General features: G+C 39.1%; 1 protein-coding gene across 1 annotated transcript in view; it reads right to left on the minus strand.

Moving 5' to 3' along the window:
- The window catches only part of pde1ca (phosphodiesterase 1C, calmodulin-dependent a), a 119,619-nt gene that overhangs the window by 79,688 nt on the left and 25,723 nt on the right, over window positions 1-14,208 (minus strand). The window contains exons 6-7 of the mRNA XM_047344602.1: window positions 12,143-12,209; window positions 11,379-11,495 (exon numbers count right to left, since the gene is read on the minus strand). Coding sequence (XP_047200558.1) covers window positions 11,379-11,495; window positions 12,143-12,209 — 184 coding nt within the window. The remainder of the gene's footprint in view (window positions 1-11,378; window positions 11,496-12,142; window positions 12,210-14,208) is intronic.

The raw sequence follows: 14,208 nt of genomic DNA on the forward strand, positions 1-14,208 counted from the left end.
TGTTTTTCTCTTGTCTCTCCTCTAGCTCCAATCTGATCAGTCATCAATGAGGTGCACCTGTCCAGTGAATTGAGGCTTCCAGTGTGGGGACTGCTGGTTCTGCTGGGCCTCAGCCTGGGATTTTAACATTGTGTGTATTGTGTCATTTGATGTTAATAAATCCCATGGTTCGGCTGTTTTAAAGGCTTTCTGTAGTTGATTCGTGTCAGTGGTGGTCACTTAAGGATGTTTACATCTCGTCCTGTGTTTTTTTTTGTTTGTTTAAGAAACAAAACCAAAAAAACAAGTTTTGTCTTACATGTTGTTCGCCCCGTATGGCCACATAATCGTGGGGCGTAACATTTGGGCGCTCGTCCGGGATAGAACATCCATGAGGTGAAGTAAATGTTTGTGTATATTTGTCTCTAATGAGCTTTGTTTAAGTGAATGGGGCATTTCTTTTGTAAATCATTTGTGGTTTTTGCTATGTGCAAATGGTACTTGACTGGGTGCTGGGTTCCGTGCATCCTAATTATTTAGCCATCGGGCAGACTTGAGTCTTGCCACTTTATTATTTAGCCTTTCTTATTTTTGGTGGTATACCTGGGTGTGGGTACATTTTCAGGGTATGAGGGGACTTTGTCTTGAGTCTGCTGCCCACTTACTGAGTTAAACGTTTAAAGAAGCCTCCTGGGGAGCCACTGAAGACTAGCTAGGCTAGATAGCTATTTCGTTAGGCAGATAGGGTTTGGGTTGCCTTAGAACAGCACCTTGGTTGTGATCTCTTGTGCGATGACTACATTTTGTTTGGTCACTGTCTTGTGGAGCCGTGATTAATGCTTTTTATTCCGGTAGGTTGTGTGTGTGACCTTTTGTGTTGTGGTAACTGCTCTCTGCATTTGTTGGATCACTTCTTGGTTGCATAGGTGTGTGTTGGCAACCTGGATCATTTTGGTGTTGTGGTTGTTGCAATCCACTTTGGTTTAGTCACTTGTATATTACTGTTGTGTTGAATTGCAGCTAAGCAGAAATGTTGTGACCTGTTCGTGTGGGATGCAGTCACCCCACAGGTGACTGCAGGCGCCAGAGCTTTCAGCTATTAAGCTCCTCTCCTGTGGAATCATCTCCCAGTTTCAGTTCGGGAGGCAGGCACACTCTCTATTTTTAAGAGTAGGCTTAAAACCTTACTTTTTGATAACGCTCATAGTTAGAGCTGGCTCAGGTTCTCATGTTGTAATCTGATTGTGGTGTTGGATCCTGATCATGGTGGCAGCTGATCGTGCACTATTATTTTCAACAAGACTTCTTGATATACAATATGCCTACTCACATACTCTTCCATTACTGACAATAACTCCTCTATTCATTTACTTTCCATTGTGTTACAAAGTGTTTCTTCTTATCAATGTTGTCAGTTACACGCGACATCTATCGCACTTCTGTCCGTCCTAGGAGAGGGATCCCTCACATGTGGCTCTCTCTGAGGTTTCTACGTCTGAGGATTTTTTGGTAGTTTTCCTTACTCTTGTTGAGGATTAAGAACAGAGGAGCTTGGCTCTTCTTGTTAAGGAATTTTTGACCATCCTCACAACATTACTGTATATGCCACTAAATATTATGTATATAATGTATATTGTATATTATATCTGTACAGGAGAATAGTGCCTGTATAATTACATACTCCCTTCTCTCTCTAAGCAGAAACCAAGGTCAGGTTATAGATAAAGGGCCAACCAACAGTACATTGTAGTGTCTACGCTTAGGGACTTTCATATCTAATTCAGATGCGCCAGACAGAGAGACACCAACTTCAACTCTCCCCAACTCTTTTGCGTATTTCACCAGTGGCAAGGACACAATGTGATTTAGGAATGCATACTTTAGGCTTAACTATCCAATAGGATGCGAACACCTACATGTAACATAGAGAGTGATGGCAATTCTACCCATTCATGGATGTGCTGTTAGAATGGGTGACGCAAGCAGAGGAAGATACTGTATCTGGGGATGCTGTGGGGGACATCTTCAGAATTGGGGGTGATAATTGCTCATGTTACTCTGTTAGCGTTTGTATATTGTTCCAACTTCTGGTCTCCTTGATGCATCAAGTCTACATTAAAATCTTCTGCATTAGCTGCTGCCTGAGTTCTCCTTTCACCAGCTTCCAGAAAACATCCATAACAAATTGGCTAGGATCTCAATACAGCAAAGATACGGTAAGTTGCATATTTAAAGTTATTCTTTGATTTGCCTTACTGTGTCAGAGCTTGAGGAGATCATAAAGAAAACATGCAAGATTTCTGCTATTTGACTGTAAACAAAACAGAAAAAAACCCCAAAACAATCAAAGGCTAGTATGTGTGTTGAGGGGAGTTTTTCTTAGTAGACTGACCTCATGGCCAACGAGAATAAAATCCAAATTGATCTATTTGAATCAAAACTGAATGAGCAGAAATGAAAGAAGGTGAACTGAGCTGTAGTGAAAATTGTATCTTGTATATTTATAATGTCATACTGCACTGTACTAAGTCTGTACTTAATCTGTTTACCAGTGGTTGGTTGGTTTCTGGGGCAACTTTGGGTCTCGCCAGGCACAGGCAATAGCTGCCACCTGATTACACCCTGACATTGGTGTAATCGGCAGTTTGGCGGTGAGCCTGTGTCTGTAAGGAAAAATTTGAAAAAGACTGTGGTTTGTTAATTGAACCCCACAGCCCCCAAAAGGAGGGGATGTTTTCTGGGGCGGCTTCATCTACTCTGTGTCCTCTGGGAAAAGTGGAGTCTCCGTTCGGATTTCTGATCCTGGAGTTGAGGTCGCCGATAGTTTTAAGAGTGTGTACACAAGGCGAAATACTTTCTGAGTTTTCATTAAAAATCCTTGAAGTTTGCCACCACTGATTTGGTAAAGAAAATGTAACTATGGAAGCTCTGATGCTGCAGCAGGGTTTAATGATTGTATAAGTTAATGTTTTTTTATTAATGTGAATATGCCAATATAATAATCAGTCCACAGCCGAGGTTAAAACTAAACCGTGAACAATTTGTTTAAAAATAAAATATGCCAAATCCGAATGCAAAGCAAAAGTTTCAAGTAAATCAGTCTACCATTGATAAACTGGCAAAATAAGGTGCCTGGTCCGAAGCAATGTTTTGCTCCAGAATGCCAGCTGGAGTCAGAGGCAGATGAAAACATAAACTTACAGAATATTGTGTCTTTAACTGCACTCATGTTTGAGCGAACTGGTCGACAGTTGCTGGGTCATTTGCCACAGAAAGTAATAAAAGTTATGCCTGATCAAAATCAGAGGAGATTAAAGAAGCTGGAGCAGATGAAGTCGTATGCTCCCAGATCCACAAATATCAGTGATATATTATTCCTGCTGATGAATTAATGTACAAAAGAAAAGAAAAGAAAACATGATGATAAAATAAGTAATGATTTTTTACAAATACCTACAAGATTAATTTGCTAAATAGGAAATAAAGTTTGATGTGTATGTGTTTGTGCTGACATTTACTACTGATAGCTGAGGTGATAACTTTTTTTCTGAGACAGAGTTTAGTCTCTTGACCAAATGAATAAAATCCATCAATAATCACTTCTGTTCAAAATCAGCAAAATGTAAAACACACGACAGAAATTTAAAATAAATAAATACAATTTATTTAAAGTAACACGGATTAAGGAGCACTCCTTAATCCGAGCTAAGGTTAAGGTAAAGTAAAAGGTTGCTGTGCCTCATGTTCTAGATCAGAGCAGAAGCTGCAGTTGGTTTGTACTGTGCTAGAGTTTCTGTTTCCTCCTCCACTCTGACCTGCCCTCACTTTAACACTTATCACAAGTTATCAGGACCTGATCAGTACATGAAGTAACCTAGTGTTTGTTTGATTCGCACCAGAGTTTATGAGACTGTATTTAAACATCATGAAAAATGACTCATCAACATTTTGTGCTCAGTACAACACGAGACGTGACGCTCACAGTCAGGACAGTGTTAAAATGAGTGGAGCGACACACAGACATGATCCGACACCATCGATTAATAACTAAACACATGATCTTAAGTTTGTCCAAATAAAAAATAGAACAAATGAACGTGAACTAGGTCATTTTTGGAATCGTGAACTTAGTTGAAAATTTAAAAAAAATTAACTATGAACGTGAACTAGTTAGGGCCCGAGCACTGACAGTGCGGAGGCCCATTGAAATTATAATAATTATTCTTATTATAAGGGCTTGAGCACCGACAGTTCGGAGGTCCCATTGAAATTGAAATGATTATTAGTGCTCGAGCACCGACAGTGCGGAGGCGCTATTGAAATTGAAATGATTATTTGGGGCACAGCACTGACAATGTGAAGGCCCTGTTGAAACGGATGTGAGTATAGATATTTTTCAGGCGAAATTAATCGCGTTTTTCATGCCTAGACATTCTCAAAAACTCACTAAAGTTTCCCGAAAATTCAGAAGTGGTGAAAATGTACGTATTCTGAAACAATTTGAATTGGGTGTGGCAAAATGGCTGAACACCGCCACCTAGAACACAGCCCCTGAGTTTGCTTTCACCGATCTTCAAGAAAATCGGTACACACGTGTATCATGACCAGACAAACAAAAAAGTCTCAAGGAGCATAAGTCCCTAACGTAACAAGAAGTCAGCCATTTTGAATTTAGTGGCCATTATGGCCATTTTACACGTGTATTTTAACGAACTCCTCCTAGAGCTTTTCAAATTTTCAACAAGATGGAGATCAAATTGTGAGTTTTCGTCACACGGTGTGACCGTGGCGTGGCGTCAAATATCTAAGACAAGATTCCCGGCCTGATGACATCTGCACAGAAATCATGAAACAAGAAATTCCTGTAACTTCAGTGTACATTGTTCAATCTCCTTCAAACCACATGTGTGTAACAACAGCCCCCGAAGACATTCATATTGTTTTAAGGAATGGGCGTGGCAAAATAGCTGAATTGCGCCCCCTAAAGTGCAGCCACGTCACCACAATTGACCGACATGTACAAACATTGGTAGGGACATGTCTTTTCATTACGAACAAAAAACCCTCTTGAAATTATATACTAGACCAAACAGGAAGTCAGCCATTTTTAATTAAGTGGCCATTTTGGACCATTTACACATGTATTTAAATGAATTCCTCCTAGAGCTTTCATCAGATCAACTTTAAATTCAATGTGTCATCTCAACTCTATGGAGATTGGAACTACCTCCATTTTTTTGTGTTTGTCACATGGTCTGATAGTGGCATGGTGTCAAAGTTTGATGATTAACCGAAAAAGAGGGATTTATTATACTCATTATACTCATTTTCCAATCATTCTTAAAACTCATTCACACGATCACAGTGCCGGCCTGAACAGATCCATATGTCAATATTGAGTCATCGTCACAGCGCCACCTGCTGGCGACAGGAACTGACATGTTTTATACTTTGATGCACTGCTCCTGGTTGCTTTACAATATACAGCTCAAATAAGGTCAGACAAGCTATAGGAACATAGTCAGAATTGTGACATTTCCTCAAACCGTGTAAACATTGAGGTGCGCCGAAGATTCATTCTTCGTCAAAGGAGACGATGTTGTCATAACTCCACTGTGCATTGTCCAATCACCACCACAATTCTGTCACATGATCAGAGTCCAGGCCTGAACAGCTCCATATGTCAATATTAACTCTGGGTCATAACATCACCTACTGATTGACGGTGAAAAGGACGTTTTTTTTAACTCCACTGTGCATTGTTCAATTGGCCCTAAAATTCTGTCACATGATCAGAGTCCAGGCGTGAACAGCGCCATATGTCAATATTGAGTCAGGGTCATAGCGCCAACTTCTGATCAGCATGAAAATGAAGTTGTTGTAACTCCACTGTACATTGTCCAATTGGCCCCAAATTGCTCAAGCTACATCAGAGCCCCGACTTAAACAGATCGATTAGTCTGTATGTAGTAATATTGATGGCGCCACCTACAGGAAGTTAGCCTCATTTTTATACTTAAATTAGATTTACATAAAATTTTCACCATGTGGTCTGCACTTGATGGTCTGGACCGTAATGCGTGATTGGTGGGTGTGGTCCCCGGCTGCTCTCTCCCGCGGCCACATCAGGTCCCGAGTTCGCAAGTGCTTGGGCCTGCTCAGTGCCGCTTCGCAGCCCTAGTTCATATTTTATTCTGCATGAACTGAACTTTGAACTAGTTTATTTTAAATGTGAACTGGCTCAAGCTAATAAATAATCCCAAAATTACGGTTAGAGCAAAGCTAAAGAGAGAAGCCATTGCTAACTGCTAAGCTAAGTAACTCGCAGATCTGAATAGCGTGTAAACAACTGTGGGATTAGCGAGAAAGTTGGTAAAAGAAAAAGAGAGAACTGATTGCTTGAGCAGAACTAGTGTACGTTTTAATTTGTACGAACTGCTAAAACCCTAAGTTTCTTCTCAAGTTTTTTTCATAAAAGTGATGCTTTTGTCCTGTTGTATTCTATAGTAAACTGTCCGTCGTCTTCACACCTCTGAGGCAAATGGCAGGCACCACGAACCGGAGCAAGATTACAAAAATTTACGCATTGTTCTATGTAAAATAGGTTCTCTACGTTTACTTTATCTGATCCATATAACAGATCTACCTGCCAAACACGAATGACTTTTCCTTTCAAAGGTCTGTGGTTTCCTCCAATGGTGAAATGAAATAAGTATTCATCAGGGGTTTCACTGTGATTCAAATGCTAATTCAATCAATCATCAATCAAATTTTATTTGTATAGCCCATATTCACAAATCACAATTTGTCTCATAGGGCTTTAACAGGGTGTGACATCCTCTGCCCTTAATCCTCAACAAGAGTAAGGAAAAACTACAAAAAAAACCTTTTAACAGGGTAAAAAGAACGTAGAAACCTCAGAGAGCAACATGTGAGAGATCCCTCTCCCAGGACGGACAAAAGTGCAATAGATGTCAAGTGTAAAGGAGAACATCATCAAGATAAAGGATTTAGCAGCATTGATAAGGGTAAACATTTTGAAGCATAACTGAAGGTCAATGAATTGATGGATTATTGTCAGTAATGGTCGAGTATCTGAGGAGAAATACTATATATCAAGCAGTCCTGCTGCAATCATAGTCTATGGTCAGCTGCCACCATGATCATGATCCACCATCAAGATCGGATGCCACTATAGTCCACAGTCATTGTCCACTGCCGCCATCAGGATCCACCATCAGCTGCCACCTCGTGGTCCACCACCATTATCAGATGCCAACACGATACATCCACCACGAGCCACTGGATCCACCATTACGATGTCTGATACGCGATCCACAGATCATAATCTACGATGTGGCCCTGGATCTGCGGACGATAAGGCAAAGGGACTCCGGGGAAGAAGTCAAGTCAGTAACATGTATTGATGAGATATGAATTTCTTTGATGTGATAACGATTGAGAAGAGGAAGGAGAAGCTGGAAAGAGAAGCTCCGAGTGTCATGTGTCCCCCAACCTTCTAGACCAGGGGTGTCCAAACTATGGCCCACGGTCCAACTGCGGCCCGCCATCCATTTTTAATTGGCCCGTATCAAAGTCTAAAAATATAATGGACTATGGCCCACTGTAGTGCACTTCTTAGTTTAAACACTAGGTGGCGCTAATGTCTTGAACAAGGCAGCGTCTCCACAAAACAAGCAATCAAAGAAAAAATTTGCTCAGGGTCACCAGAAATGCCGGAACCGAAGAGACGCAAGATTGCAATCGAGTGCAGAAAATGTCAGACTCGGTGGAAAAATGAATATTTTTTCATAGAAACCAAGGGGAAGTGTGTTTGTTTGATTTGCAATGAGCGTGTTGCCGTGATGAAAGCATTCCGTGCGAAGCTCCGTCTCTTCGAGTCACAACTGCGCAACTTCAATGTAGCGCACTTCCCCACGCTGACCGAAATCAAATGCGCATTTCCAAATGCCAAGCTCTCTGCAAAAATGGGAGAATATGTGTCTGTGATCACATCTCTCATGACAGAATTCAGTCAGCACTTCCAAGATTTTTCTGTCATTGAGAAGGAAATCACACTGTTTGTGGCTCCGTTTTCAATGGATGCAGAAGAAGTGGAGGAGAGTCTGCAATTAGAACTGATCGAAATTCAGTGTGATGAATCAGCATCAGCTTCTCTCCCTACCTGACTTCTACCGGAGCTTGGAAAAGGCCAAGTTTCCTCTGATGAGACGCCACGCAAAACGAATGATGAGTCTGTTCGGCTCAACATACATCTGTGAGCAGACATTCTCTCTGTTAACGCTGAACAAAAGCAGACTGAGAACCAGAACGACCGACAGCCATCTCCGTGACGTCCTTCGCACCTCAACCACCAAACTTACTCCTGACCTGCCAGCTATCCTTCAGACCAAAGCGCAGCATCACTGCTCCCACTGAGCGCAACATTCTTCCCATTACAGGTGAGTTAAAAATATACACACAGTTTTCATTTGTTAATAAGCCCAATTACTTAATAAATTCAGTCAATTAAAGTTGATGACAATTTTTTAACAAACGTTAGTTGATGTGTTAACAAGCCCAATAATTTATTTGTGTAATAAGCTTGAAATATCCACATCCCCTATTTCTCTTATTGTCTCTCCCTTCATACAGGACAATGAAGGGGGATCAGCACCCTAAGAACCAATCTGAGGCTGTCACTGAGAGAATGACCTGCCAACCTTTTTAACCTTTTTCTAACCCTGCATAGCAGTGGAAATTTACCGAGTGTGTCCTGATAATGTTTCCTAGTGGAAGCATATATAATGAGAATAAAATTGGGCCGAGCACAGAGCCCTGTGGAACACCGTGGTTAACTTTGGTGCGCACAGATGACTCATCATTAATTTGCGCGAATTGGAATCGATCTGAAAAATATGATTTAAACCAGTTTAGGGCAGTTCCTTTAATGCTAATTAACTGTTCTAGTCTCTGTAATAAAATTTGATGGTCAATTGTGTCGAATGCTGCACTAAGAGATCTAACAGAACGAGGACAGACACCAATACCTGATCTGAAGCTATTAGAAGGTCATTAGTGACTGTGGTAGCCATGCTGGTTGAGTATGCCTTGAATTTTGAATAAATCACCAACAGTATCACCAGCAAAGCACCCCCACACCATCACACCTCCTCCTCCATGCTTCACGGTGGGAACCACACATGTAGAGACCATCCGCTCACCTTTTGTGCGTCTTACAAAGACATGGCGGTTGGAACCAAAAATCTCAAATTTGGACTCATCAGACCAAAGTACAGATTTCCACTGGTTTAATGTCCATTCCTTGTGTTTCTTGGCCCAAGCAAGTCTCTTCTTCTTGTTGTTCTTCCTCAGTTGTGGCTTCTTTGCAGGAATTCGACCATGAAGGCCTGATTCACGCAGTCTCCCCTGGACAGCTGATGTTGAGATGTGTCTGCTACCTGAACTCTGCAAAGCATTTATGTTGCCTCTAATCTGAGGTGCTGTTAATTTGTGGTTTCTGAGGCTGGTAACTCTATTGCACTTATCCTCAGCAGCAGAGGTAACTCTTGGTCTTCCTGTCCTGGGGCGGTCCTCATGAGAGCCAGTTTCATCATAGCGTTTGATGGTTTTCGCGACTGAACTTGAGGATACATTCAAAGTTCTTGAAATTTTCCGGATTTACTGACCTTCCTGTATTAAAGTAATGATGGACTGTCGTTTCTCTTTACTTAGTTGAGTGGTTCTTGCCATAATATGGATTAGAACTGTAGTCGAATAGGCTTATTCACTGTATAGAACTCTACACCAACCCTGCCTCTGCACAACACAACTGATGGTCTCAAACACATTAAGAAGGCAAGAAATTCCACAAATTAACTCTTGACAAGGCAAACCTGTTAATTGAAAACCATTCCAGGTGACTACCTCATGAAGCTGATTGAAAGAATGCCAAGAGTGTGCAAAGCTGTCATCAGAGCAAAAGGTGGCTATTTTGAAGAATCTAAAATATAAAACATATTCTGGTTTGTTTAACACTTTTTTGTTTACCACATAATTCCATGTGTGCCTTCATAGTTTTGATGTTTTCAATATTAATCTGCAATGTAGAAGAAAGAAAAATAAAGAAAAACCATTGAATGAGAAAGTGTGTCCAAACTTTTGACTGGTACTGTATATCAAAGAGCTCATAACACTGTATTGTTCAGATACGTCACTGCGCTCCCAAAATAAAGGTTCTCTTGTGGTTCCTAGAGTCTGTAAGAGTAGAATGGGAGGTAGAGCCTTCAGCTAACAGGCTCCTTTCCTATGAAACCAGCTCCCACTCTGGGTTTGGGAGGCAGACACTATCTCTACATTTGAAGTTAGACTTAAAACGTTCCTTTTTGATAATGCCTATAGTTAGGAATGTATCAGGTGAGTCCTGAACCATCCCCCCTATGCTGCTATAGGAATAGACTGCTGGGGGAACTCCCATAATGCACCTGTTTGTCTTTTTAAGTTATGCGTTTCTTGAGATATATTAAAAACTATAAGTACCCTTTATACGTGATATAACTTTCTGGCTGAAGAAAACACAATAACTGATTATTTTGCACAAGCACGTCAGCAGTCAAGTGTGCATAAGAGTGCCTTGAATGTGCGTAGATTCTGCTTAGCTTCTTAGCCTCTAAAGATAAAAACACACGTTGATAAACAACAATGGCAAATTTCAAACCGTTTGACAATAAGTCCAACAGCGACAGAGAGGAAGCTGGTAGTCCAGAAATACATCCAAGAATAGAGCAGGATGTTTCAGAGTGGCAAGTTACATCCCTACTGTGTTATCTGCTGCAAAGAAATACAAAAGCTAACGCTATCTAACGATAAGTACAAGCAGTTACTAAATTATGTTGCTAACTACGTGGTAACATTACTTAATGTTAAAAGCACAACTCGGTTTTATTGAATCACACTAATATAAGAAAGTTCTCCTAATTTTTTTTTATTGGAATTGTCTTATAGTTTGTTTGGATTCTTGATTTGATAAATTTTACTGGCAGTACAGTAGATTTTTACTATAAATGTGAGAGCACAGACACACATTATGTATACATTTATACGTTTTAATTAATGTCCTGATACTAATGCATATATGCAGTATGCATACTTGTCAAAAACCAGCCTCATCAATTCACCCACATAATCTGTAAAATATTTCATTCAAAAATGTATATTCTTGTGTTTTCCTAAGTCCACCTTTGTTTACTGTTCAATTTAAATTATGCTGAATATTATTCATTTGAATTTGTTTCATGTTGTGTATTATATGAAAAAAACAATAAAAACCGATATTCTACCCCTCCTCCTCTTTCTTTAATACATATATGATATAATACCACATAACTGAAATGACATACCTTAAAACGATTGATCAAGTCGTATCTGGTGAGTAGTTCATAGAGGACAAATTTCAGAGCATGATCTCCACTGGCATCATTCAGCTTAAACACATCAAAGGACCACATGTCTATGTGCTAGAATGGACACATACAAAGATAAACAAGTTTAATTAGAACATTTATATCAACATGCCATACCAATCTGTTTTTGCTATGGTAGTTTTTAAAGGTTTCATAGACAACAAATATTTAGTGTAAGTGGCTTATCAGGGTAACTTCAGTGGTCGGTAGTAACTTTACCGTTAACCCATACAAAGAAATGTGGATAGGTTTAACTCAAGGTGCTGCCAAGGTTTTTGTTGTTTAGTCAAAACATTAAAATTTACTTAAAAGCAACTATCTACATTATTTACAGTATATAAGTAAGGTAATCGTACCTGCTATTTGATTTGCAATGAGATTTAGTGTTACAACGGATGTGGTAGCAGTAATGCAGTGTAATAATTTAAAAACATTTATTATGTCCCACACTTAACATAAACTCTTAAACAACCCTCAATTATAGACCCTTACTCAAGTATCAGTTCAAAATAAATTAAACATTGGTGAGTGGATTGATTAAAAATGTTTAAACTCAGCATGAGCATGATATTAAAGCCTATGCATAAATTCACCAAAAATGTATGTCAATTTGGATATTGGATGAAAGAAATCTGGAATAATGTTGTATGCCATTTGTATATGAATCAGTTACACAGACAAACAGAAACTCCCATCAATACCTTGAGCACAGTGATGACATTTGGGGGATAACAGAAACCAGTCATGTTGGAGTTTCGTCTGTACATCCTGTACAAGACACACATAACAAAGTACAATGTAAAACAAGCCAAGACACTGAATGCTTCATGGCTAGTATTGTAAGAATTTCATATTTTTTTCCATTTTCTTTTTAACAATTTGTTCAATTGTTTAAATGGCCAGAGTGTGTTTTGAATCACAACATTTATTATGAATAGTAAAATAGTTAATAGTAAAATAAGATAAAACAATCAAGCTGATTTTCTAGTTTATTATAGTGTTTCACAGTATACTGTTATTGGGCCAAACTAGAGACATTTATCAAAATTATCACAGTTACATGATATGGGAAGCAAATACCTCAAAAAATAATTAGCAGTCAAAAACATAAAAAGTCTGAAAAGCTGCCAAAACGCAAGTCCTATGGACATCAAATTCAACTCACACTGTAGTAATGAGCCCCATGGTGGGAGAAGGAGACATTAATCAAAATCTTCCCCTCGTGCTTAAATTGTATTGTTAACACCAGGCAAGTGCAAGTTCAAATGTGCAGTGTTGAAAAAAAAAGAAAAAGAAAAACAGTAAAAAAAAAAAGAAATTTAAAAACTCTTCAAACTATAGTAAGACAACCTAAGTCACTTAACTATGATACAATAACCACTACTAGGCCCCTGACTCTTGGGGTCTTGTATATGCGGCCTCCAAGCCCAAGCTTTACTCTCTCGAGATAGCTTTATACCGGAAGTCCCTCCTACAAGACAGACCATAAATCAGACAAAATCCATTAGCAAATCTCTGCAAGATGTGAATTTAAAAACATCTATGTGCCCATCAGCATTTCACCTCAACTAGTCTGTCACAGCAATATCACTATGCTATATTATATGGGCACATAAAAGACGCATTTCTCTGATAGCAGTTAAAACACCCCTCTGGAATGGCTTTCATGTGGAACACTCCAGGTTCCCCCCTCTACAAATGGAATTGGAATCTACCACTTCTAGTTTGCCAGTGGGACCAGGAAACCCTGCATAAAGGTGAAGAAGGGTGAATATAACAGGCAAGACACTTGTACCCAAAGAATATCGAATAAATGCTTGTGAAATAAAACTGTGGATTGAGGCTATTATTTCTTGTGGACTGTGTATATGTACAGTAGAGCAAGTTTACCTGTGTGAATGTGAGTGCTACCTCAACATGCTACCATGCTGGCTAATGCTACAGCCATGCTAAAGCTAATGGTTATACTAATGATACTGATATAGTGCAACCAATGGTGTTAACATAGCACATGACAAGTAACTGCAATTCTATTAGCCAGCTTGATGGAATACAACAGAACTGTATGTTGCTTGTTTGTGTATGTTAAGTGTTTGCCACCTTACAAATTACAGGGCAGCGATTATTAATCCTTGAGGGATTTGAATACACATTTTTATTATAAATTAGCTAAATCAGTTGAAGAACATGGCCGAGATCAGCCAAATATATCGACTATAATTTGAGCACTTGTTAATCATTATTAACCTTGGCACTTGTCTTCATATCATGAATTTATTATACAATAAAACTTTAATTTTGAGCACACCTATATTAAACTTCCCCAACAAATGATACTATAGTAGATCAAATAAAACCAAATTAGAAAATATAAGTGAGTATGGTGCCTTAAGTAGAAGGCCTTAGGTCATATGTTGTGGTTCGTGTATGTTAGTTTTGGTTCAGCTATGTGATACTTTTGGCTGTGCTTTGTTACCTATGGAGGATATGTTTGGTCAAAATTAAAGTTTTAAAATCTATAGTGACAATGACAAAAACTAAAATTACAATGCATAAGCTGAAATAGAAATAGAAAAATGGCAATGGAAATAATGGGAAGTGGGAAACTTAAAATTGTTATTGGGAAAGCTGAATTTGAAATGTACTTAAAACATTAAATAGATAAAATATATATCTATATATTTATTTAGCATTTTAATTTACTTTTCATGTGTGTGTGCTCATATTTGTCAAAGACGCTCGTTAGTGTCTCAGTAGTAAAAAGTAA

This window comes from Hippoglossus stenolepis, chromosome 19 (assembly GCF_022539355.2).
Source record: "Hippoglossus stenolepis isolate QCI-W04-F060 chromosome 19, HSTE1.2, whole genome shotgun sequence".
NCBI lineage: Eukaryota > Metazoa > Chordata > Actinopteri > Pleuronectiformes > Pleuronectidae > Hippoglossus > Hippoglossus stenolepis.